This window comes from Epinephelus fuscoguttatus, linkage group LG3 (assembly GCF_011397635.1).
Source record: "Epinephelus fuscoguttatus linkage group LG3, E.fuscoguttatus.final_Chr_v1".
Lineage (NCBI taxonomy): Eukaryota > Metazoa > Chordata > Actinopteri > Perciformes > Serranidae > Epinephelus > Epinephelus fuscoguttatus.
In genome coordinates, this window is record NC_064754.1 from 14,511,177 (window position 1) to 14,535,811 (window position 24,635).

The window sequence follows — 24,635 nt, forward strand, 5'->3', positions numbered from 1 at the left end:
AAATGATGATTTTATTTAATTCAATTAAAATTATTTAAAGTTACACTTGGTGGGTATTTTTAAAGAGCAGATAGTATTTCCCAGAAGTGTGACAAGTTAAAACAGTATAAATAAATAAATGAATAAATACTGCAATTAAACACATTTTTAGAGAAAATATAATTATGTTTGTGGAGAAACTCTGGGACATATGATTATACAACATATGTCTTTTAAAGCATTAAATAAAAATGACCAAAAATACATGAGTCATACTTACCACAGTGGTGTGCAAAAAAGTAGGCACCCTTCATAAAAATGCCTACAGTGAATATTCCAGAGACACAACAAGTTAACCTGATCTCTGAATGGCAAGATGTCTTTATTTCTTTTTCTTTTTTTAGCTTAAAAATATATATTTTTAAAACAAGGTAAAACACCTTGTGCAAAATGTAAAGAGTCATTTAAGTTAGTACTTTTTTTTTGTACTAATAGCTAAGAATCATTAAAATCTTGTTATTGAATAGTTCTCCCATTCTTCCTGGCAGAACACCTTTAACTTAGATATATTCTTTGGCTTCCTTGCGTACACGGTATATTTGAAATCTCTCCACTCTGTGTAGGCTGTTCCAAAACCTCCATCTGTCTTTCTCGGTGGTACTTCATGGTTGATTTTGAGGTGTAATTCAGACCATTGTCTGCCTGAAATACCCAACCTCTCTTCAACTTCAGTGTCTGAACTGTCCTTTGAACATTAGCCTCTAGAATTTGTGACATTTGGTGGAACAAATTCTTCCCTCCACCTGCACAGTATTTCCTGACCCCCACCTGGCACACTACTCCAAAGCATTATGGATACACCTTCATGTTTAACAGCTGTCAAGGTGTTTTTCTTTATGAATGCTTTGCCTTTTTTCTCCAAACATTCTGTCTTTGTTCCTGACCACAAGTTTCCATTTCAGTTTGTCAGTCCAGGGCACATTGTTCAAAAAAGTTCTTGTTTTCTTTGGATACTGTTGAATTCATAGGAAAAGCTTTTGTCTTTTACCTCTGCAAAGCAGGTCTTTGTTATTTTAAAGATGTTGTGCTTTCACGTAAAAACATGTGATTTATTTCCACTGCTGTCCTAAAGTTTAGGCTAGGAGGCAAGGAGAAATGGTAATACTAATATCCCATTTTTTTCACTATTACACCCAATAGAAAAGACACAAAAAACATCAATATATAAAACACAGTAAAATTTGGGATTTCAGACCAGAAACTTAGACCCTATTAGATGTTTCACCATACCAGATGTTTTACTATTGTCCTTTAAACTAGACCAGTGTTTGCAGCTCCTGTGCAGTGATGTGTGTGTTCGTCTGAGTATTTTCTCATCAGGCTTTAGGGCCAATCAATCCGACAGGACAGCGGCCACAGCCAGATACTAATTAAAGCCTTAATTAGGAAATCACCTGGGTCTGGACCTAATTGTAGTTGTCAAAAATAAAGTATAATTAAAAATGGTTATCAAAATTTTGCACTTTCCCCCTTTTTACTATTATTTTGAAACTGTAAAAAAAGTAATTAAAATCTGAAGAATTATCTGCACAAGTCTGTGATGCAACACAAATATATATATTTTCAAGTATGTTTTATTGGGTTATGCATTTATATACAACATTCAGGCAAACTAATATATTTTTAAAAAAACCCCAAAACAAAACAATATAATTATACAGACAAAAATATCAGCCTGACGAGGAATGAAGGACAAAATTGTGCTGGACATCACATCTCCACAACTACTGCATTTATGTTGAGTCGAGATAAATTATTGTCTTTCATTTAAAGATGCCTTTCACTGACTTCACTATATCCCGGAAGATGACCTTAAAGTGTGAACCGTCGCAGTACGGTGCGTTTTTGGTTTGCTTACAGGCGCACAGCATGACCGTCCTGTCTTTGTCAGGGGTGAAGCGTAGAGGGGAGATACTCGGAGCTTTGGACTTGTGAGCACCGTCACAAAAAGGCTGAAAGAGGGAGAAGATAAAAGTGTGAAAATCATCTTCCGTTCATATAAATGTTTTCACACCGAAAACCAGATTGTTCAGTATTTTAAAGTTAGTTGAACATCTTTTTCACCAGTTATTTTGGCACACAAAATCATCAAGCAGTCATTCAATATGTTATGCTTCCTTGCTGATGTGGCCTGTATAGCTAAATGTAACTGGTCAGTTTACTACAGATACACACAGATCTACTGCTGCTACAGTCCCTTTTCACAGCAGACATAGTGGCATATAGACAGAAAAGCCCAGGTGTATTTAATGACATTAATTATGGCTGCACTCTTTAGGTGTGTCAGCCACAGGGCCCTGCCTATTGTGCACACTGCCTGACTGTTTTCAACACTGAGACAAGTAAACAGAACGAGGAGGTCGTTAACGTGATTGGTTACACCTGTGCTTTTCCTGCCGTGACAAGTCAAAAGTTTGCCATGGAAGAACCTTGAGGATTTCCCGGGTAATTACGTTAAAAGGTCAATCAAATCCAACATGTTGTCTCTTGGGCTCAAGAGATAATAATTGCCAAGTCTAATATCTATTTTGTTATGTTTGCAGTTAATCTAGTTTGGCTCTCTCCTTTACCTTACTGGGGATCGCTGCATACATCAGCCTAGTTTGCTGACAAACTTAAAAAAAAAAAAAGACCTCAGCTGTCAGTTTCGCATGTTCCTTACTGTCAGTCAGTCACAGGAATAAATTCAAGTCTCCACCACCAAACTGCCTCTCAGAAGGTCGTATGAGGTCACATGTGAGCTCTGAGTTTCACATCACATCACACCACGTGACCTCAACGACTCTGTAAGGGTTCACACCCACACAGTTGATAGTCTGCTACTCTGCATCCACTTCATCGTAGGCATCCAGTTGCCTATGATGTAGCACTTAAGATAAAGTGGTGGGAATGTAAACTGGACATGGGCAGCAGTAAATGAGCCTCTAAGCATCCTGCTTTTAGCCCAGGTACCTCTGAAAGTTAAAGCCCAGCACACCATGCATTCTCACCTGTTTCTTACTGTGTCCACAAGCACACCAGGCGTAGCGTTTCCCAGCAGACACCTTCACTCTGTAAGGCAGCCGCGCTGCAGGGACAGCCTGCGTAGACTGCAGGCAGCACTGAACCTGCACACAGAATAAACAATCACATGTGACACAGAGCACCTGGAGATAACTACAGATAACATCACAAAGATTTGTAAGCAGACAGATTTAAATAAACAGTTCAAGGATGGGAAAAAAACTACTACTGATTCACTGATAGAAAATAACTGACAAGTGATACAAGAACACACTTTGTAACAGCAGATAACTATAAAAAAGGGCAGAAAATAGTTACTTTCTGACATGTTTTATAAATTTGCATCTTGCTGACTTGGATGGATGACTGAACGGATCTACTGAGCCCAGACCCAGGGGCCCAAAGTGACCTTAACCTGCAAGGTGTCACCCAACTTAACACAAACTGACCATGGGGAGACTCAAATGATCACAAAGAGATGCAAAGGAACTGCAAAAAGACACAAAATAACTACAGAAAAGGGGAAGAGATACAAAACAACCATTTGGAGACTTAAAAGGACTACAAAGCGACACAAAAATGACAAAATGACCTCTAAGACACAAAAAAGTAGCTCATTAAGACACAAAATTACCCCAAAGACACACAAAATGACCTCTGTACAACACAAAATGACCTCAATAACGCACAAATTACTGCAATGACACACAAAATTACCTCAAAAAGACAAAATTACCCCAAAGACACACAAAACAACTTCAATAAGACACATGATGACTTCTAAGGGACACAAAATTACCTCAGAGACACAAAAAAATACCTCAAAGAGACCCAAATTACACCAAAGACGCATAAAATTACCTCAATAAGACAAAATGGAATTTCTCTGTCCCTTTAGAGGCTTAAATAAGACACAAATTACCCCAAAGACACACAAATTAATAAGACACAACATTACCTCAAAGACACAAAAAATTACCTCAATGAGACCCAAATTACCCCAAAGAAAAATAAAATTACCTAATTAAAACAAAAAGTTACCCCAAAGACATGCAAAATTACCTCAGTAAAACACAATGACCTCAATTACACAAATTACTGCAAAGACTCAAAATTACCTCAAAAAGACAAAAAAAATTACCCCAAAGACTCACAAAATTCCCTTAATAAGATGTAAAATTCCCTTATGGGACACAAATGACTACAAAATGACACAAACAACCACAAAGAGACACAAAGCCTTTAAAAAATGCATAAGAGAAGCAAACCACCACAAAGTCTGTCTTGCTGCTAGAAGATGTGGTGGGGCCCCATGTGTATCTGTGCCCAAGGGCCCATTGTCTCATGATGCGTCCGTGATCACTGTCACCCAAAGTGACATACCTGCGGGCGTGTTGGGCACAATTCACCGGTGCTAAAGGTGAATTAAAGTGTGCAAGCTTTTGTGTTTGCATTTGTATGGACATGAATAAAACAAATACAGGTCTTACACTGTACCTTTCCAATCATGACTCAGCACTCTGAAAAACCCTGCTAAATGTGCGGTACATCTGTATGAAGGTAATAGGAAATTTAACGATTCAAATACTGTGACTTTTAGCGTCTAGACAAAGAAGACGACTCACCATCGAGAGGGAAATAGGTCGTGTGAAGGTCTGCGTGCATCCTCTCTGCACTGCGACTAGAAAACTGCTGGAGATCATTTTAAGGTCAAATGAAAACCAGCATTTAGCGAACAGCTGCCACAAAACTTGGACGGACTTCAGGAAAAGTTACAACATGGCTCCTGCCCTGCGACGAACCGGGAGACTGGATGATGACTGTAAACAGCTCGCGTGCTGAAGCCACTCCTTCATAACCTCTAACACACCGCTCTTCCTCCTCCTCCTCAATGTGAGTCATTCAGTACGGGAGACCGGGGACAACCGAAACATCTTTATTCACTCACAGATGACTTGAGATACTGGACATCTTTTGATTTAAGATATATTTAAGACACATATGGACTTAGTAATAATACACTGATATCTTTTCACTAATGAGCACAAGACTATAGTAGTAAATTCAATGCAAGAAGTCAAAGTATCACAATGAGGGCAATTGAAACATTGAAAAAATATACTATTATGCAGTCAGCCTTTAATCCACTGTACAGATAAACTGACCATGAAAGGAACTTTGCTTTTGCAGACATATACACCAATCAGCCAAAACATTAACACCACCAGTGGGTGAAGTGACCCAAACGCCCACCCTCATGGCAACGGCACTCACTGATGACCTCACCCCCTCTCCAAATTCCCCAGCTGTGCGTTCCAATACCCACACTACCTTAGAATGCCAGTAAAAGATATAGTATGTCCCAATACATACTATGTGAGATGCAGTATGCCAAAATACCAAGATGTTCTACTACATCTGGTCCGATTTTGCAGTATGCAAGCCAGCATGGCTTGGCCTGGCTATTCTGACACACAATCCTCTGACCAGTGGACAATATGTCACATCAACTGAGCTGCAAACCGAGAAGTCCCAGTGATGGATAACAGGACATTCAAGTAACTGATGACCAGTCGAATAGTAATAATAGGAGTGTCCACTTTTTAAGGGCAGCTTGAAGTACCTACTAAAAGTGAAAAGAAAAGGTATGCCGTTCAGAATGCACCCCAGATCTCAATCTGATTGAGCACTCATGGGATGTGCCAGTACCCCAGTGGTGCCCCTGATCCACAGTGGGGCACCCTTGAATTAGACTTGGCTCTGACCTGTTGAGGCATCTATACAGGACCTCTGCTCCTGTGGTGTCTGGCACCAGGGCATTGGTTGTGGATCCTTTGAGTGTTGTGGGTTGCCAGGTGGGGTACCAGGATGTCCCGCAGATGCTCGATTAGATTGGGATCTGGGTAATTTGGAGGCCAGGTTTCTCACATTCCTCAGACCATTCCTGAGCCATTTTTGTGCTGTGGCATGGCGCATTGTTGGGGGCTGCTGCTGGAAGGGATTACCATTGCTATGAGGCAGGGTACTTGGTCTGTAACAGTGTTTGAGAGGGTGGAGCATGCCTGGTGGCATCCACATAAATATCTGGACCCAAAGTTTCCAAGCAAACCACTGCATTGCAGAGACGGGGGACTCGAGTCACATGACTTGACTCGAGTCAGACTCCAGTCGCAAATATGATGACATGAGACTTGCTCGACCAACGCTGATTAAAGACTTGACTTGAGTTTGACTTTGTATTCATGACTTGAGACTTGACTTTGACTTTAGACAGATGACTCTAAAGGACTTGGCTTTAATTCAATATTAAAGGCATGCTAAGCACCGTTGGGCATCACTTCTGTTTACACTTATCAAACACAACGGAGCTGTGGCGTCGGTGGCTTAGTGGTCGAGCAGGCGCCCCATGTACAAGGCTGTTGCCGCAGCAGCTGGGGTTCGAGTCCAGCCTGTGGCCCTTTGCTGCATGTCATCCCCTCTCTCTCTCCCCCTTTCACACTTAACAGTCCTGTCCATTAAAGGCAAAAAATGCCCCCCAAAAATATCTTAATGAAAAAAGAAAAAAAAAAGCAACAGAGCTAACATTTAAATTTAGTGAAATATGTTCATTTTCTAACAGAATCAGATGTCAATGAAGGTGGTTACACTGGGCCATGTGGCTTGGGGGTTACAATTACCCCGGTTGGAACACCTATTTCAGCATTATTTTTTAATGAATGCCCTAGAGATAAAATTGATGTTAGTTTAAATTTGCAGTCCTCTTCACTTTAGACAGCAGAGCAACACTGTATATCCAAAAGGTTACTTTCACACCTTAAAATAACTGTTTTGTTGTTGAAAACTTCCGCTGAGGTGAAATGATCCTGCTCCTTCTCCACAGGCAGAGAGAATCCTGCTCAGCATGAGCAGTGTCATCACTCTAGCTTGTTTCTGATTGGAGGAGTTGAGTATATTGTAATTTTCCACTCTAACAACTGCCCATGGGCTCAGTAGAAGGCATTAATAAGAACAAAATTTGAATTTTGGTTTCTACTTGGTAATACAGTTATAAATGATAGTAATACACATTAATACATTCTCATTAGGGATACACGATATTGGATTTTTTTTGCTGATATCTGATATGCCGATATGTAACAACTCATTTGACCAATAACCAATACCAATATGTCCACTTTTTTCCTACCTAATTTTAGTGATCATCAAGTCTCTTTTGTAGTGGAGTTAACATCATAGTATGCATGTCTGCTCTTAACATGATAGCCCACCAGCAGATGGAGACATGAAATACAATACTTTTCAATATATGTAATATTCATTCATTGTGCAAAATAAGAAAAAGCATGTTGGCCAATTCCAGTGTCAGGTATCGGCAATTCTCTAAGTCACATATGAATTAGTGAACGCTTCATTAGATATCAATAAAGCCATGAGTTACAACTTAAACATTTTTATTTGAAAGTTGGGGTTGATACCAGCTGAAGGCATAACCTGGCAACCCAAGTGTTCTCCTTACTATTGGCCCTGACTGATGTGGCGTCAGTAAATGATTTGTTAACTGTTTTACTTCCTACTTATAAACTCTTTATAATGGAAGGAATGTTTATCCTTTCGACCTGCTTTCAACCCTGTTTACACCACAGGAGGTTAGCAAATGATCTCAGTATTCAATCAGTCAATCAGTGTGATGGTGTTGGGAATGTGTGTAAACAAATAGCTGGGATATACTTTAAATACTGAATTCATATTTTTTAAAGGTTGCTTGGACATGTGTGACTGGGAAAGTTTTAAATTTTAATGTTGTTTCTGCCTTTCATATTTTATTTTTAAACAAGGTTTTAAGTCCTACTTTCAGGCACCCAAACACGAGTTAGTGTTGCACCAAGCACAGCACATGGCAACAAAAACCCACCTGAACACTGCAGCATGTCGTCAGTCTCAGAGAATCCACCTCTTAAACTGCTGTAACAGAGCATATTCATTCTAATATTAGTTACTGTGTAAGTTATATCTGTTTCTACCGACCTGAGACTGTCTGAATTTATTCCCCCTTTCCTCTCTTCACTCTCGTAGACTAACGACAGATAAGTGATTCAACACCAGAGAGAAAATGTAAAACAACTCAGTAAAATACATTTATTGACAAAAAAAGTTGTCTTAATCCGTCCTTTTAATTTTACACACAAAAATATCAAAATACTTTACAGGGCTTTTAATCTGAATATTGTCAAATTTGTTTTGATCAATTCTCTCAAACAAATACACTGTACAATGACAACATGCTTGTCCTTTTTAAAATTCAGTGCTCATTTCATTTAATTTCTTCTTTTTTTCCAGGGAACAATGCATTTAAAATTATGCATAGTTATTACTTGGTATTTAGCAACACATTTGAGAGACGTCACTGCATTTCATGCAATTCATATCCCAATAGGTAACTCGCTCTCCATCAAACCTCATTCAGAGCTAGGTGCTTAAATGTTGTAATACATAAAAGATACACAGTACGACATTCAGAACATGGATTATCTTGGTTACCCAAACTTCAAAGCTTAAAAGAATGAATGTGTTTTTACACAAACATATTAAAGTATACAACTCGTATTCCAACAAAATTGAAAAGGTACTAAAAAAATGATTTACAATTGGGCCCAAAGCGCCCCAGTGCAACATGAGAAAGAAACCGCTTCAGAAATCCTTCGCAACACTCTTCAGTCAATCTCTTGGACACGGTCGTCTGTCTGGACTTCGCCTCAGCTAAGAGAGGCGACTCATAAGGACATACTTGGTAAATTGCAGACCTCCCTCTTGGAGTCATGTCAACGTGTTGGCTCATGTCTTCATCGACATAATCAACATTCTCCTTCTGTCATTGCTACAGTATTTATCACAGACTCGTGAGCTGCTTGGAGTTCCTTTCTGACGTCTACATTAGCTGCTAACAAAATAACCTAGCACTCAAGATATCACATGTATGGGAGATCATGTTCAAGATTGCAAACAGAAGTGAGAAAATATCTTAAATGGGAATATTGTTAAAGAACACAGGAGAAAAAACATGATTAACATAATCCCTTACTTTGCAAAGAGCCTTTGTTAGTAAAACTGAGCTGAACAGAGGCGTTGTATGATAAAGTGGAGTGGAAGGAAAGACAAGCTTAACATAGTCTCTACATTGGCTTAAGTCATGATCTGGGCTCAAACGGCCCCGCAGTTAACGACACTGACAATTCACCGTCTTCTCAGTGACGCTAACAGCTACACTATGCATCACACACTGTCGCGACAGCACTTTTATAATAGTTTAATATTAGTTTATCTGGGCCGTCCCCTGTGACACCACTGTGCAGGCTTCACTCGATACGTCCTTGTTTCTCAGTTCTCCGAAGCACAAACAACTAAAGACCATTTCATCTGAACACAAAAATTACAATAGAAAATTATTTGACACTTTAGTTACCACTATACGGTTATTCACACATTTTAACTCTTGAAATCATCAGTCAGCTATCAAAAGTATAAACGGGTTCAGGAAGAGTGCTTTCACTTTACTAACCCTCCTTGTACCCAAGATAAAAAACACTATCAAAGAAAGACGACAAGAGAGTTAAGCCTTTGGGCTCGTGGTTTTCTCTGTAAATCTAGCATCATTAAGGCATTATCTATCCAGTATTGCTAAAAGAACAACTAGTTGGTGAACATGAAAGGAATATCTATGTATGAAAGGAACATAAAAAACTGACACTTCAGGAGGAGGAGTGCAAAATACTCACATAAATCAAAAACCTGTCAGTCCCTAGTGGCCTATAAGTACCGAGCGTCCTTTATAAAGTGTTGATGGCTAATTTGCTCTGTTAGCTAATAACATGCAAAGTGCACACTTGTTTCGGAAAAACAATTTCTTACTTACAGTTTCCAAATGTTTGGTTTTGTCTGCTTAATCTCGATAGCAACTGGAAGGATATAAAAGTCTTTAGAAACTCTTCTGGTGGTTCTGAATAAAATCTGGCTACTCCGGTCTCTAGTGGACCAAAGCGCCATTTTGGACACGTGGGTTCTGTGCCGTTTCTACGTTTACATTAAGAGTTAATACCTTAAAGTTAACATCAAGATTTTTGGTGGGCATTTATATCCAGTGAAGGCTATTGCGGTAATGAGTCAGCACAAAATCTCAACAATGGAAAAAAGGTGGAAAGATCTGAGGTAATAACTAGCTTAATGTTGAAATGCCGCTAACCACACAGGAAATGACAGTATATTTATCCTTTACATAATAAGTGCCTGGTAGAGGCTGCAACATATAGAAGATCTGGATGAAACTCGGGTGGGGGTGAACACAAAGGGAAGACAAAATATCAAGGAAGACAGTTGAGGTTGCAAGAAGTGGCAGACGTCTGTGATTCTCACCGACTGAATGGAAACTCTGGTTCAAGCCACGGCGGGAAATCGTGAACGGTCAGTGCTTGAGAAGTCAGAAGGGAGACGCTCTGACCTGGAGTTCACGCTTCAGCCCGAAAGCCCGTACAGCGCCTGCAGGGATGAGCAGGAACTCTGGCTCTGCCTTCATAAGCAGCCCCATTGGTCTAGCTAACAAATTAGTGCAATTTAAGAAGAGACCACTGTATCCATGCTCTCTGAAAGCTGCCTACACAAAAACCTATGAGAAGAACCTCTGATATAAAGAATTTCAAAACACCAAAAACTTCACCTTGACGTTTAAGTCCATCCTGTTATACATTCATAAAAGAGGGTGTAAGATAAAGATGACAGAGAAGGAAAGACGTTCAAAAGTCATGAAAGTTGACCTCAGTTCTTCGAGGGGGCTGTGATGCCCCGCATCTTCATTTGAGCTGCTCCTGTGAAATCATGAAACGTCACCCATTCTTGTCTCCACCCTTCTCTCCTGCAGCCTGAAAACACAATTACACAATGTTCAATTCCTAAAACTCTAACATACACAATTATAATGAGGAACCCTGCAGTGCTACTCACTCCGGGCTTGTGAAGTGCATTGTCCTGCAGGCCGAACAGGCTGCCTCCCTGGCCACCCTGCAGGGGTGAGGCTGTAGCTGAGGACAGCAGGTTGGGTGACTGGGAGATCATGGGTGAGTTTGGGGTGGAGGTGAGCGCTCCTGTCAGCGTGAGGCGCTGCAGCTCCCTCTGTCTCTGCTGCTGCAGCATTTGGCACACCATCACCTGCTGCTCCTGGTGGAGGAGAGGACACAGACAGTTTGTGGGACATTCAGGAAACCTGTGACTTAGGAAATGTTTTACACTTGAGTAAGTTTCTATTTTTGCATTGCAAACTTTAACGTAAATTCCAGAGTTGGGAGTAGAGTGGAAGAATGTGCATGTCCTCCCCGTGTCAGTGTGGGTTTTCTCCGGGTACTCCAGCTTCCTCCCACAGTCCAAAGACATGCAGGTTAATTGGTGACTCTAAATTGTCCATAGGTGTGAATGTGAGTGTGAATGGTTGTCTGTCTCTATGTGTCAGCCCTGTGATAGTCTGGTGACCTGTCCAGGGAGTACCCCGCCTCTCGCCCAAAAAGAGCCACTAGTGTCTGACAGGTTGTGAGCTGAGCGTGGCAACATAAAGTGGATCAAATTACAGTAGAGGTGGGATGGAGGAGAGCGGCACACATTGTGTTGATTTACTACAAAGTTCATGTGTTTTTTTGGGTGGAAATACGAGACACAGCAGAGTTAGTTTCTCAAGAAAAGTAAAACTGCGCCAATATGGGAACAGTTTGGATTTGAAGCTGATGAAAGGTAATCTAATTGGCTATGAGTGATGTGATGCACTGTTCTGAGCTGAACTTCTGTCAGACGCCGTGTTTCTATTTCTTCCCGTCGCCTGCTTTGAAAGCTCCACGTTGCACGAGGCATGACTGATTCATGAAGATGAAATGAAGAAATATATAAACAATACCTTCTCATTTTACAACAAAAAACAAAAAAAGGTAGGCTGGCTGGAGATGGATCGGCAGGGGTGGTAAATGACCATGGCTGATAACAACACACCTGCTGTTGGCTACATTTTATGTAATTTGAGGTAAATATCACAAAATAAAATGTGTTTTCTGTTTAAAAGTATAAATGTTGGAAGACAGCAAGTAGGCGACTCATCCATCTGTTAAGAGGTCACGTCTCCAGTCTGAGCTGCAGCGCAGGGCTGATAGGTATGTGGTTTGTTTATATGATGTACCAGAAGTGCATATTTAAGGGATTCGGTGTGGACAGAGAGCTCTGATGTACCACAATGTGATGCGATAGCTGGACATTCATTTTCTGTTAGGACACAGTGTCATTATGTTCCACTTTGGAGTGGCTGTTAGTCAAGTGTGACACCTAGTGGTAAAATCTGGTACACCGATCAGGACCAGTGTTTGGCTTCATATCAAACCGGTTTTTAAAATTGTTACACCGCCCCAACTTTAATGAATACACCTGTTTGCTTTCAAAATTGGAGGTTCAATTTAATTACTACAAAGCAGCCTTTCATATGTTAATTCTCCCTGACATGTTCCATGTTTTTAAGAGACCTGCAACAAGTGGCCCAAAGCTGTCTTCTGAAAGCAGCTCAACAAGTACAACTGTCCACTTTTCACTTCAACACTAGTATGGGGAGAAAATATAAGTTTCCGGTTCACTGAATGCACCACAACCCCCCTGTTACCAGGGAAAGAAATCAGTGATACAGTTACTGGGTGTCTACAGTGTCTGACTGGTTCTACACTCCATCAGCCATTTACTAGTTTGCAAGTCAAATAAGAACACTCACTGTGGCTGGTTTCCTGTTGCTGAAAAGGAGATACACAGTGACTCATAACCTCAGCGGCTTGTTAGTGCCAAACTACTGCAGATTCTTATAACCATACTATCTTTAAAGCAACAGAGTGCTGCAGGAGGGAGTTAAAACACTGAAAGAAGTTAGTATCTCTACAATTCTGGCTCCCTCATCTTGAAGCTAATGGGTTTTTGGTTAGATGCCTCAAAGATCTGTGGTTAACACAAGCATAAGACACTTTCATGTTTTGTTCTACAACATAAGAGTCATAAGTCATTAACAAAATTTGCCTTTAACCGTTTGAATATTTATGGCCAAAATATTCTAAATCATCATCACAGAAAATGTAAATTATGGGAATACCAGTGAGAAACAGAGACAAAGTGCTATAAAGAGTGTCATTACTGGAGTGAAGTTCTGTGAGGTGAGGAACTGCTGGATCTGCTGCTGCTCGAGAAGAAGCTGCTTCTGCTGCTCTGACAGGACCGAAGACCTGAAACACAGGCAGCGACACAGACATTACACACCAGACAATGCTCCAACACTCAGGCTGATCAGTCCAAACAATTATAGGCCTTTCCCTGGTTCACAAATACCCATCAACTGCCTGGCATGATGTCAACGTCTTTAAACAAAACAACAATTCATTTTAAAAGTGGCTGATTTAAAGGAAACACCGGGTACATACGGGCTCACGCTCTTGGGAAGCTGAAAGCCCTGTGCCAGTGCCTGGGGGTTGAGTGGTGGAGGCTGGGGCCGCAGAGCGGGGAGTGTGGGCTGAGGGGCGTTCTGCACAGGGGACTGGATCACACCGTTCAGACTGCCTGGCACACCGTTCATGTTCAGCTGAGGACTTCCTGCAAGGGATGACATGAGCCCACCCACCATGGGCAAAGAGGAGCTGCCGGCCTGACTGATGGTCCCCAAACCGTCGCCCAAACCTCGACTCAGGCCGTTCAGCAGGGGCTGGCCGAAGGAGGCGGGGCTCTGCTGAGGAGGAGGAGTACTCTGGAAAGAGAGGGAGGAGCTACTGCGGGACGGACTACCAGAGTGGAGCTCCTGGAACAAAGACATGACAAATCATTTGAGCTGTTCAGCTCTTATCTCGTTCCTGATGTGCACTATGTGCATTTGCATCGCAGCCCACATCCACTCTCCAACACACAAGCGTTTTATCAGTTTCAGGTATAATCTTTGCCCATATTAACACACCTGAAAACACATATCACATGACCATTTACATGCACTGGGCATGTGCATGCTAAGGTAAACAGGAAGCAGGCTCTCTGCTCTGCGGTTGGTTGCTTAGTTACTTGGTAGAGATTTCTTTGCATGGACTGATAAAGAGGTGGAACTGTTACTAAAAGTTACACACAAGTATAAGGTGGTCAAGGCAGAGGGAAACAAACTGCAAGTCATTGCAAAGGAAATATGTTGATATATCAGAGTGGTAACAGAAGTATTATCTATCACTGCAGGAGCCATGACAATGGTACCAACACAAGAAGGATACAATCACAAAAGATATATATAAGCCTTGCGGTAACGTTTTGACTTGACATCCTGTGACTGATGAGATCTAATCATTCAGAAAAATCTCTTGTTTCTGCTTGTCCAGATTAAAATGCAACCTCAAACCACACCTGGTTTCGGCAGTGTTTTCAAAGGTCTCAGATTAGGTGTTTCAAAACGCTGGAGTAGTGTGGATGCCAGGAACAGAAATCAGGAAACTGTTGCAGTTGATAACAATTTATAAATTGTCCAATCCAATGCAACTGTACGCCTCTAAGCTCATCAATTCCTTTAACTGATGCCGGCATGTTTTCCTGACAGTTGTACAGTGCAAAACTGTGATGTCAAACTCATGTTTCTACTTCCAACAAGGAGTTATGGCTGAAAGAAAACAAGGTCCTAAGCGTGGCTTCATTTCACAAAAAACGATGACAACAGTGCTGCTTGTAATGGCTGTAAAATGATAATTTCAAGTAAGGGTGGAAACACCACCAACATCTCTCTTCCTAACATGGGCTTAAATTCCGGGAATGCCATGTGTTTGACACTCTACACCCAAGTACCACTGCTTCCCAACTGCGCAGCACGTCCAGTTCAGAGGGCAGATACCATTAATATAACATTAGCATCACGCAGGCAGGCTGAGCAGATTTTTCTTTGACTAAGAAAATATAAATGAACACAAATGCTGTTTAAACATTCTCTCATTTCATCCATTTTAGATGATGACCTAAGTAACAGGCAGTTTTTTTACTACTCTGCTGCTTCACTGTGTTCAGACCCGGAAATAATAAAACACTTGTGATGATACTGAAAAACTTGTGAAAATCTACTTTTTCTCCAAAGAGAAAAATGATCAGGAGCTAGTAAGGGAATCAATAAAGAATCAGAATAATAAGCAAAGTTGATAATGACATTGGTATCGATAAAATCAACTACCAATTGCCATCCCTGGTGGATTTCAGGTGTAAACGTGGGAAAAAGTTATACACAAAAATCCCATGAGTGTGTTGGTAGCCTCAGGTTGCGGTGAAAAGAAAAAAAAAACTGTCATAAAAAGTATGTGTACGTCAGTGTCAACGTTGAGGGTTTCACGCCTTTCTTGTTACAACTAAGCTTTAAAGGCAGAGATGTACTTCCCAGCACAGCGTGTGTGTTTAAGGTAACAAAGGGTGTACACGTTCTCACCTCAGACGAGGTAACAAAGGAGGTGTCATTCAGGAAGCAGCTTTTGGACAGGGGACTCTTATTGGTGCTCAGGGGGTCTACAGAAAAGGGAGGCACAAACACAGGGTGAGAACTACAAGGTCAAAGATTTACATAACCACCATGTTTTATAATTATTATTATTAATGCAAAATGCTATACGTTAAGCATTTTGACATCGATAAATCATTACATGTTCTGTTGGTATCATTTTTGTGCATGAGGTCATTGTAAAAATGATCTGCAGCCTCTACATTGCAATTTACAACATAAAAACATGGCGTTATTTCATAGGAAATCGGCTGTATTGCTTCATGACACTGTCAGTGGAAAGAAAAATATGACCAACAGCAGAGTTGATGTGAGACAGAGGCTATCAATCATCTTACTTAATGTGTTTACTGTAAGGAATCACAACTAACCTGAGAATAATACACTCATGTTTAAATAAATGCTACATGCAGGTGGACTGCTGTGAGGGGAGGGAAGAGGAAAGCATACTACATGACATCACAGTAACAGTGTGTCCTCAGGTTTTGATGTGACAGTCGGTGAAAGAGATGATGATCCTGACCTTGTGTGGATGACAGGAAATTCATCTGGGCAGAGGTGTGCATGGAGCCATGGGCGGAATGAACATGTGGAGGGAAAGACACGGCCAGGTCTGTGGTGAGCAGCTGCAGCCGCTCCTTCTTGGCCGTCAGGCTGAGGATCTGGTCCTGGAGGCGCTGGTTCTCCTGCTGCAGGGAGTGGAGCGACTGGAGCATCTCCACAACTACAAGAGGCAGGGAGTACAGATATGTCATCATACAGAAAGAGCACTTCAGTGGAGGTCTGCTTCAATTATATTCATCATTTTGAAGAAGAGCATGAACTTGAGAAATTGCTTGTGGATATAGAAATAAATTGCACTACAAGGAGGGAGCTACGGAATCTACAGTGTGTGGACCTTTCTTTATGTTTTACACCTTCCATTATGTGACTGTATTCTGAGGTGGGATGTGATGCAGAGAAGAAGTGTCCAAATGAGTTGGAGGAGGTTAAACAACACGCCCAAGTTTTGAGGAAAAAGGCATAATTTTGGCAAGGGAAACCTGAAGATATCTGAATGAAAATGGATTCTATGGGTACCCATGATTCTCCCCTTTACAGATATGCCCACTTAACGCTAATCCCAAGCACCTTTGGGCAAACACCATGCAGTTCTTTGCATACGTGTGTTCTTTTTGCCTATTGCATACTGGGGTCCCTAAACCGCCTTAGAACTGCATAAACTGGGTATCACTGGAAAGCTGAGACTGTTGTGGATTCACTGAGCCCAACTTCATTCATGTGTGATGATTGTTAGTCCACACAGCCATGTCACTGTAGTGAGGACGGACGTTGTTTTAAGCTTGGTATTTCTGTGTAAGTTGACCTATTGTGACCTCTGCGTTAATCACAACCTTGTGAAACTTCACAACCACAAACTAAACATGTCGGGCGTTCAGAGGATGTATAGTTTTCATATGTATATTGACAATAAGGGGTTTCTGTGCAGCGTCCAGAACAGGAGAGCTCGCTATCCCACTGCTGAAAATGGCAATCTCCAGATTTCAAAAGTTTTTGATACCAAATAACAGTATGGACTTCTATTTCTATTCTATTGAATTCCTCAAGGTTCTTGGGTCTCAGAGGCTGTGAACACCAAAGTGTTTTTTTTTTTTTAATGCATTGGAATCACTGCATATTTATGCTATCTTACTAATGGCAGATGCATGACGAGGTGCTGAGCGTGAGTTCTGTACAGCACCGCCCACTCGGTGTTGTTTTTTTTCCTGAGCACAGAGTTGAAAACTGTTCAACTTTGGGTGAGACACTGCGCCGATCACTGTGCTTTTTTTATCCAGCTGTTCAATCACAGGGGAGGAGGGACAAACAAAAAAGGCCAACTGTTATATTACACATGTACAGCTGCTGAAAGAGACAACAACGAAGGAGCAATATGTTCATATACTGTAGGATATACATTAAAATATGTTTCCTCTCATGAGTCCACACAGACCAGCAGGACCGTCCTCTCTCCCTGCATGATTCAACCTTCCCCTCATCCAGAGGAATTGCTCTACCTTATGTTGACATGTTTTCTTCTGCAGATATTCTGTATCATAGCAACCAAAGTGTCTCAGCACGCCTCCGAGGCACTCTCCAACGCTCCCAGCTGGGCGTTTCCTTAGGAGCGCCTGACGTTTTCAGCTGGGAAAAAACAATTTGGCGGAAACCGGCCTACGTGTGGTGACTCAGAAGGATTTTTGACCATTGTTATTAATTCTGGAGTGGTCAAAAATGATTAAATATAGCAGCAAATCTGTGTCACAAATGGCGCAAACCCCCCCAAAATGCAGCAACAACTTGGGAGACTTAATTGAGCAGAAGGATGGTCATCACATACTTCCATTAAGATGTTCTAAGCCCCTATATACACTGTAAGCTGTCACAGTTTGAATAACCAAAGCACAAAGTTTATCACATATTTATGAGTAGAGAATCTTGGCACAGTGCTGAACTGCATCTCGTGTAGATCTTGAGGTTCCCAGCTTTCAGATGATATATACCACTTCTATCTGACATATACTGTTGACCTGCTATCTCCCTCTTAAGATCCCTTGTTAGGGGCTTTGAAGGTTGGGAGCTACAATAAAATGCCATTATCACACACTTACAGTTGCTGCTACTGAAATAAAATACTAATGGAAAAAAAAAAAGTAATTCCACCACATATTTTCTATAAAAGATGGTCAAATCTGAGAAATCAGACTTCAATTAGGAACCAAGTGCCTACGTTAACTGGTGATTCCTGGACACTTACTTTTATATCTGGTGTTACTTTACAGCAGTGCCATCAGGTCTGAACTAGAAATTCAAGCCCACCCTCTAAATGCTTTCTAATTGATTTTCTATGGAGCTGTCGGTGCAGCGTGCCCTGCATCGCATACTGAGGGAACAAACGCACTTCTCTCTCATTTCTGGAACAGCAGTTAACACTCATTAGTCTAAAGTGAACTCTCCTTGGGGCACAGAGAAATATATTTAAGGTGGAGACTATAGGACATTTCCGTTCACAGAGGATGGGAGGCTATGATGCGTAAAAATAAACATAGTTAAGAGACATTAGGAGGGCTGGGGAAGAAAGACGGGTTCAAGTCTGAGTTCAGGAGAGGCAACAGAAAGATAGCGGTGGAAATGGCAGAATAAGAAAACTGAAGAAGTCAGAGGCAGAATAAAAAAGCACTGGGTGGAGAGAGAAAAAGGAGCAAAGAAGAAAGCAAGTGTTTGCTGATGATGTCCCCAGAGAAAAAGTGATTAAGAGCAACCTGGTGCAGGTGAGAGCACAACAGAAATTAAATATAGAGAAGGAACATGAGAAACAAAGCTGCTTTTAATATTGTCACAGCATGCTTTCTCTTGCTGTGCTATTTTTTGTTCCTAACAGCGTCCACAGGCACATTCATCATCTGTAAATAGTACCAGGTCATGTTCTCACAGAGAGACTGCAGAGCGCAGGTAAAACAGAATCAGGTGCATTTCACCAGTGGTTTTAAATGTGTATTGCAGTGGTTTCCAACCCTCTAGCGTAAGAGCCCTTCACCTATTTTTGAAGTTTTCGATGGGAAAGGAGATATTTGTGGGGAGACAGCAGGTCAACAGTATATGTCCCACAGAAGTGGTAAACAGCATCTGAAAGCACCGTGTCAAGATTTTCTATTCATAAATATGAGATAAACATTGTGTTTTGGTTCGACACTTAGTCAAACTTTGAATGTTTAGAGTGTATAGAGGCTTAGGCAGTATACCACTTTATTAGGTACAATGTGCTAGTACCAGGTTGGACCCCATCTTGCCTTCAGAACTGCTTTCATGGCATAGTTTCAACAAGGTGCTGGAAACATTCCTCAGAGATTTTGGTCCATATTGACATGATAACATCACACAGCTGCTACAGATTTGTCAGCTGCACATCCATGATGCAAATCTCCCATTCCACCACATCCCAAAGGTGCTCTATTGGACTGAGATCTGGTGACTGTGGAGGCCATTGGAGTACAGTGAACTCACTGTCATGTTCAAGAAACCAGTCTGAGATGATTTGAGCTTTGTGACATGGTGCGTTATCCTGCTGGAAGCAGCCATCAGAAGATGGGTACACTGTGGTCATAAAGGGATGGACACGGTCAGCAACAATACTCAGGTAGGCTGTGGTGTTTAAACCATGCTCAGTTGGTACTAAGGGACCCAAAGTGTGCCAAGAAAATATCCCCCACACCATTACACCACCACCACCAGCCTGAACCGTTGATACAAAGCAGGATGGATCCACGCTTTCATGTTGTTTACACCAAATTCTGACCCTACCATCTGAATGTGGCAGCAGAAATCCAGACTCATCAGACCAGGCAAGGTTTTTAAATCTTCTATTGTCCAGTTTTGGTGAGCCTGTGTGAACTGTAGCCTCAGTTTCCTGTTGTTAGCTGACAGGAGTGGAACTTAATAGCAACTGCAATTGTTTTTGTTGCAACCGCATGGCGAGCACTTCTGCTCTAGAAAAGTACTGAGAAACTGCCTTAGTGTCAGTGTACCTATGAATGGCCTCTGAATGGCCAAAGTGTCTATTTTATGGTTTTAAAGTTCAATGCAGCTGTGATTTTCTTACAGGTCACAATAGGTCATTTTATACAGTGATGTTGGTTTTAAAAAATGGTACTGAGGGGGGCTGACATCATCACATACGAATAAAACTGGGCTCATTGCATCCACAATAGTCTCAACCTTCCAGTTACAGTCCAGTCCAGACTCTTTAGGGACCCCAGTATGCAGAAATATTCAAAAACACCATTTTAAGAATAGGCGAAAATAACAAATCTATACTGCATGCAAAAAACCCCTGCATGGTTTTAGTCCAAAACTACATGGGACCAGCATTAAGTGGGCATATCTGCAAAAGGGAGACTAGAGGGTGCACAAAGAACACATTCTCATTCAGATATCTTGAGGTCAGAGGTCAAAACACTCCTGTGAAAAATGGCCATGCCAGTTTTTCCCTGAACAAAATTTAGCCTAACTTTAGAGCATTTTCAGCCCCCTTAGTGACAAATGAGGTCTTTCACTTTCATATGATACTAGTATCTTTACTAGCTTTAAAATGTACCCTGACAGCAGTGTCAGCTGAGAACACCAACATCTTAGTGGAGAGGAAGAGGTCAAATGAAACTACTTGTGACCCCTTATCCAAATGTAATGTAAGCAGTTCAAAAAGTTCAACTCTTCCCTGACTGTTTCATTTAACTGATTTTTAGAGGCCTGAGGAGGTGACAATTATTCAGTATTTCACCAAAAAAAGAAGAAGAAGAAGAAGAAGAAGAAGAAGAAGAAGAAGAAAAAAAAAGATCTTGTGACTCTCAGCTTTATCTTGGAACCACGTGGCAAAACACTGGTTCATGTGTTTTTTCCTGGCACACTCACTGTTGACTCCCATCTCTCCATTGCCGTGTTTCTCCAGCAGGAGCTCAATGTGGGAGCTGGCTGGAGGGACGTTCTCAGGACGGGCTCTGACTCCTGCACCCAGCCCGTCCCTCTGGTCGAACAGAAGAGGAAGACAGCTCATAGGAGACCTGGGTGTGGAGGAGGAGAAAAGCAACATGGAGTCAGCAAAAAGTACAAAGTCATCGATTCAGTCACGCTGGGAAACTACCAAAGAGACCCTGTGGCTGTCGTTAGTGTTTTTTTTTTCCTAATCCACACAGTCACTAGGGTAGTTAGCCAGCTGCTATTTACTTCTTGTTTTCTGTTGCTGGTTACAGAAATAGAAACTGATCTGACTACAGCTACAGTTCAGGGAAACTTAATCTGAATGATGGATGAAAGATGATTTTCAGCAGCACTGGAGTTTAACATCATGTCTTAACATTAACAAAATACCAGTAAAAATGAAATGAGACATACTGTGAGGAAAGACTCTCTCTTGGTGAGTTCCCCTGACATGGGAAGCGACAGTCATCGAGGTCGGACTCTGAGAACAGGGAAGAATTGTTATGATTTACTCATACTTATTTTTAGTGAAACATGATACAACATGGAGATTTAATGTGTGTCACATTCTGAGAAAGAGAAAATATCTGTGTCAGAGATCTAAAACTAGCTTCAGTTTCTCAGCAAATGCCAATAAATCATGTTGATCTCCGCGCTCCTCTCACCTGACAGTGAGGTCTGGCCTTGGGTCAGTAGTGGCGGCAGTGTTGGGGCTGTGGAGAGACAGCTGGCGAAAGGCTGAGTGGAGGTCAGGCTGTAGGAGGAGCTGGAACCTGGATGAACCTACGAAACAGGGAACATCAACAGCTCGCTGACAAAGAAATCTGGAGAGGATAAGTTAGTAAAGAAACTAAAATTCTTGGATGATACTAACAAAATTATCAAACAAGTGCATTTTGCTTTTGGTAATTTAATAACCTAACAAGGGCTGCAGCTGTCAGAGACATGAAAGAGGAGCTGAAAAATGTTTTTTTTTTTTTTTTGCTTCCTAAAAGACTTCGACGAATCGTTTCGGCACTACACAGAATCATGTAGGTCTGCAACTGACAGTTATTTCCATTATTGGCTCATCTGCTGATTATCTTATAGATTTATTGATGAATCATTTTACTTAATGACTACTTGCACAATGCATTGACGTATATCTGTTTCATGAACCGCACATCTGTTTACTTCCTGTCAACTCTACAGTAACGTTATCTTCGCTCCAACCTTAGTGATCACAGCGTTTTTTTTAATCCTTAATTCAGTTACTTCACTTTTCACTGCTGGCTCTGTACGTGTTGTTACTGTTCGTTTTTGTATTCAGTGGTTAAGATCATTCTGATAATCACTTCAGTGTCTTAGATAACCATTAAATACGTAAGCTAATCACTCAGGGACCACGTTTAGATGCACACTAATATCGCACTATTACTTCAAATATGACAACATTCAGAATTTCATATGGGTCACGTTAACGTCATATTCCTTTTGGCTCTTCTGAATCAGGCCCTGTTCGGAACCTAGCATTTACTGATTATGAGATGTAGGATATGCTTATTAGATTTTTTTTTACATGTATCCAGTGCATTCAGAATATGTGTCTCATTTAAAATTTTTTACAGCAGTTTGCAACACATGGCTTCTCGCCTTTTTGGGGTCAGCTCTGTTCTGTTCTGTCCGCAAACCAACTTGGAGAAGAAGGTGGTTGATGGAATGAAAGAGGGAGGCTGTGTTCACACGGTGGAACAAGTCTGCCACAGGTGAAAAACTCCTTTCCTATTTTGATGCAAAGAAGCACAATGGCACAAGCAGCTCCAGCTGTTCCAGTTTTCCATATTCTGATGTGATATACAAAGCTAATCAGCACAGCTGCATGTAAATGGAAATATTAGCAGAAAAGTTATTTTCATATGCCAGTAGGAATATTGTCATTTTTGGAACAAGGGGAAAAAACAGAATACTTTGTGCATGTAAATGTAGTCAGTCGAGCACTAACATTAGCCTGATTCACAAAGCTTAGCTATCGTTAGGTCGCTTTGTCTCTTCTTTACACTTTGTGTTTGAAGGGTTGCCAACACGTTAAGTAGCTGACCTATGCTGTCCTGTGAAATGGAGCAGTAAAAGCAGTTGGTGGAAGTTTTCTTGAAGGGCTTTCTATCAGAGAGGGACTCTTCGGTTATCGTTAGGAAAAAAAGTTGTGGTTTAGGTAAGAATGAAAATTAACAGCTTTCTGTCAGAAAGTTCTTTCTAGGAGCCTGCAAAGAAAACTTTCCCATGCGTGCAGTGAAGCTCCGCAGAGCTGACCACTGTCATTTTAGTAGCCAGCTAGGCGAGCTAACAGGCTAACCTTGCAACTAAAATGACCAAAAACACGACATACAAAACAAAGAGTAATAAATGTTATCAACAATATGCACAAGTGAAGTTAAGTAACTAATGTAAGGATGAAAAAGCACTGATATTATTAAGGTTGGAGGTGAAGGTAACATTACTGAAGAGTTGACAGGAAGTACAGAGATGTGCAGTTCATAAAAACAGAATGTCACACTACATTGTGCGAGTAGAGAATAGAAAGAAAATAATTCAGAACAATAAAATTATAAACAGGGTTCCCACATATTTTCATGGACAACATTTTTAAACTTTGCCATGTCTTTTTTAAGTCCCATTATAAAATCTGATGAATACAAAGTATACTATGAACAAAAGTGTATGGTATACTTTACACTTTCCAATCTCCAATACTTGGTTATGTTTGTTAGATTACAAGGAAGGTTATCCATGGAAGAGTGCTGCAGAACTTTCACTGATTGTATTAATTCCATGACTATTCCAGGCCTGGAAAATGAGATTGTGAAATTCCTTGACTATTACAGGTTTTCCATGACTGTGGGGACCCTTAATAAATAAAAAAGTCAGAAAACTGTAAAATACGCCCATCATAATTCCCCAGAGCCTGAAGACACGTCCTCTTATTGCTTAATTTAACCAACTGACCCTGAAGAAATTTAGTTAACTGTCACACATGACAGAGGAAAGCAGCAAATCCTCACAACTGATAAGCTGGAAGCTGCAAATGATCACTGAAACTATTTATTGATTGGCAGATCCATTTTCTGTCAATCAACATTTTTTTTAAATTGTTACAGCTCTGTGATAATGCTATACTCATAATACTACAAAAAAGTATATACTTGTGACACTTCATCCAGAGACCATTCATGCTGACTGATCTAAATCTCTCTCTGAAATACCTGTATGTTTGAAACAGCGTTGACTGACGGAAGTGAGAGTGAGGAGACGTGGGATGTTAGGAGTCCTGAGGAGAGAGGGGTGCTACACATGCCCCCTCCAAGGGACAAGGAGGTGCTACACACCCCTCCACCCAGGGAGAGAGGGGTACTGCAGACACCCCCGCCCAGTGTAAGAGGGTCCTTGAGACTGGAGTAGATACCTGAGGGATCACAAAGAGAAAGTAAAAAGATATTCGCTCTCATTTTCATCTCAGAAGTCCCCAAAAGTCAACAACATATGGCAC

At 41.1% G+C, this 24,635-nt stretch overlaps 2 protein-coding genes across 2 annotated transcripts in view; both read right to left on the bottom strand.

Moving 5' to 3' along the window:
* Positions 1-1,597: 1,597 nt before the first annotated feature.
* On the bottom strand, positions 1,598-4,940 carry LOC125885743 (CDGSH iron-sulfur domain-containing protein 3, mitochondrial-like). The gene is made up of 3 exons (XM_049571488.1): positions 4,668-4,940; positions 3,030-3,146; positions 1,598-1,991 (listed from the first exon to the last, which is right to left on the bottom strand). The coding sequence occupies exons 1-3, from the start codon at positions 4,743-4,745 to the stop codon at positions 1,803-1,805; spliced, it is 384 nt and encodes a 127-aa protein (XP_049427445.1). The 5' UTR covers positions 4,746-4,940; the 3' UTR covers positions 1,598-1,802.
* A 3,254-nt stretch (positions 4,941-8,194) lies between these two features.
* Positions 8,195-24,635, bottom strand: part of LOC125886294 (protein AF-17-like) — a 29,616-nt gene continuing 13,175 nt past the window's right edge. Inside the window, exons 11-20 of the mRNA XM_049572377.1 lie at positions 24,352-24,551; positions 21,778-21,895; positions 21,527-21,593; positions 21,047-21,195; positions 16,122-16,322; positions 15,530-15,606; positions 13,518-13,888; positions 13,235-13,322; positions 11,035-11,247; positions 8,195-10,952 (exon numbers count right to left, since the gene is read on the bottom strand). Coding sequence (XP_049428334.1) covers positions 10,917-10,952; positions 11,035-11,247; positions 13,235-13,322; positions 13,518-13,888; positions 15,530-15,606; positions 16,122-16,322; positions 21,047-21,195; positions 21,527-21,593; positions 21,778-21,895; positions 24,352-24,551 — 1,520 coding nt within the window. The 3' untranslated portion in view covers positions 8,195-10,916. The remainder of the gene's footprint in view (positions 10,953-11,034; positions 11,248-13,234; positions 13,323-13,517; positions 13,889-15,529; positions 15,607-16,121; positions 16,323-21,046; positions 21,196-21,526; positions 21,594-21,777; positions 21,896-24,351; positions 24,552-24,635) is intronic.

What these genes read in the sequence shown, in the direction of transcription:
- LOC125885743 (XM_049571488.1), bottom strand. Translation starts at nt 4,745, where the DNA reads ATGATCTCCAGCAGTTTTCTAGTCGCAGTGCAGAGAGGATGCACGCAG. An exon ending in GACCTATTTCCCTCTCGATG is followed by an intron (nt 3,147 to 4,667) that starts GTGAGTCGTCTT and finishes TTCTGTGTGCAG; the next exon opens with GTTCAGTGCTGCCTGCAGTC. An exon ending in GTGGACACAGTAAGAAACAG is followed by an intron (nt 1,992 to 3,029) that starts GTGAGAATGCAT and finishes TCCCTCTTTCAG; the next exon opens with CCTTTTTGTGACGGTGCTCA.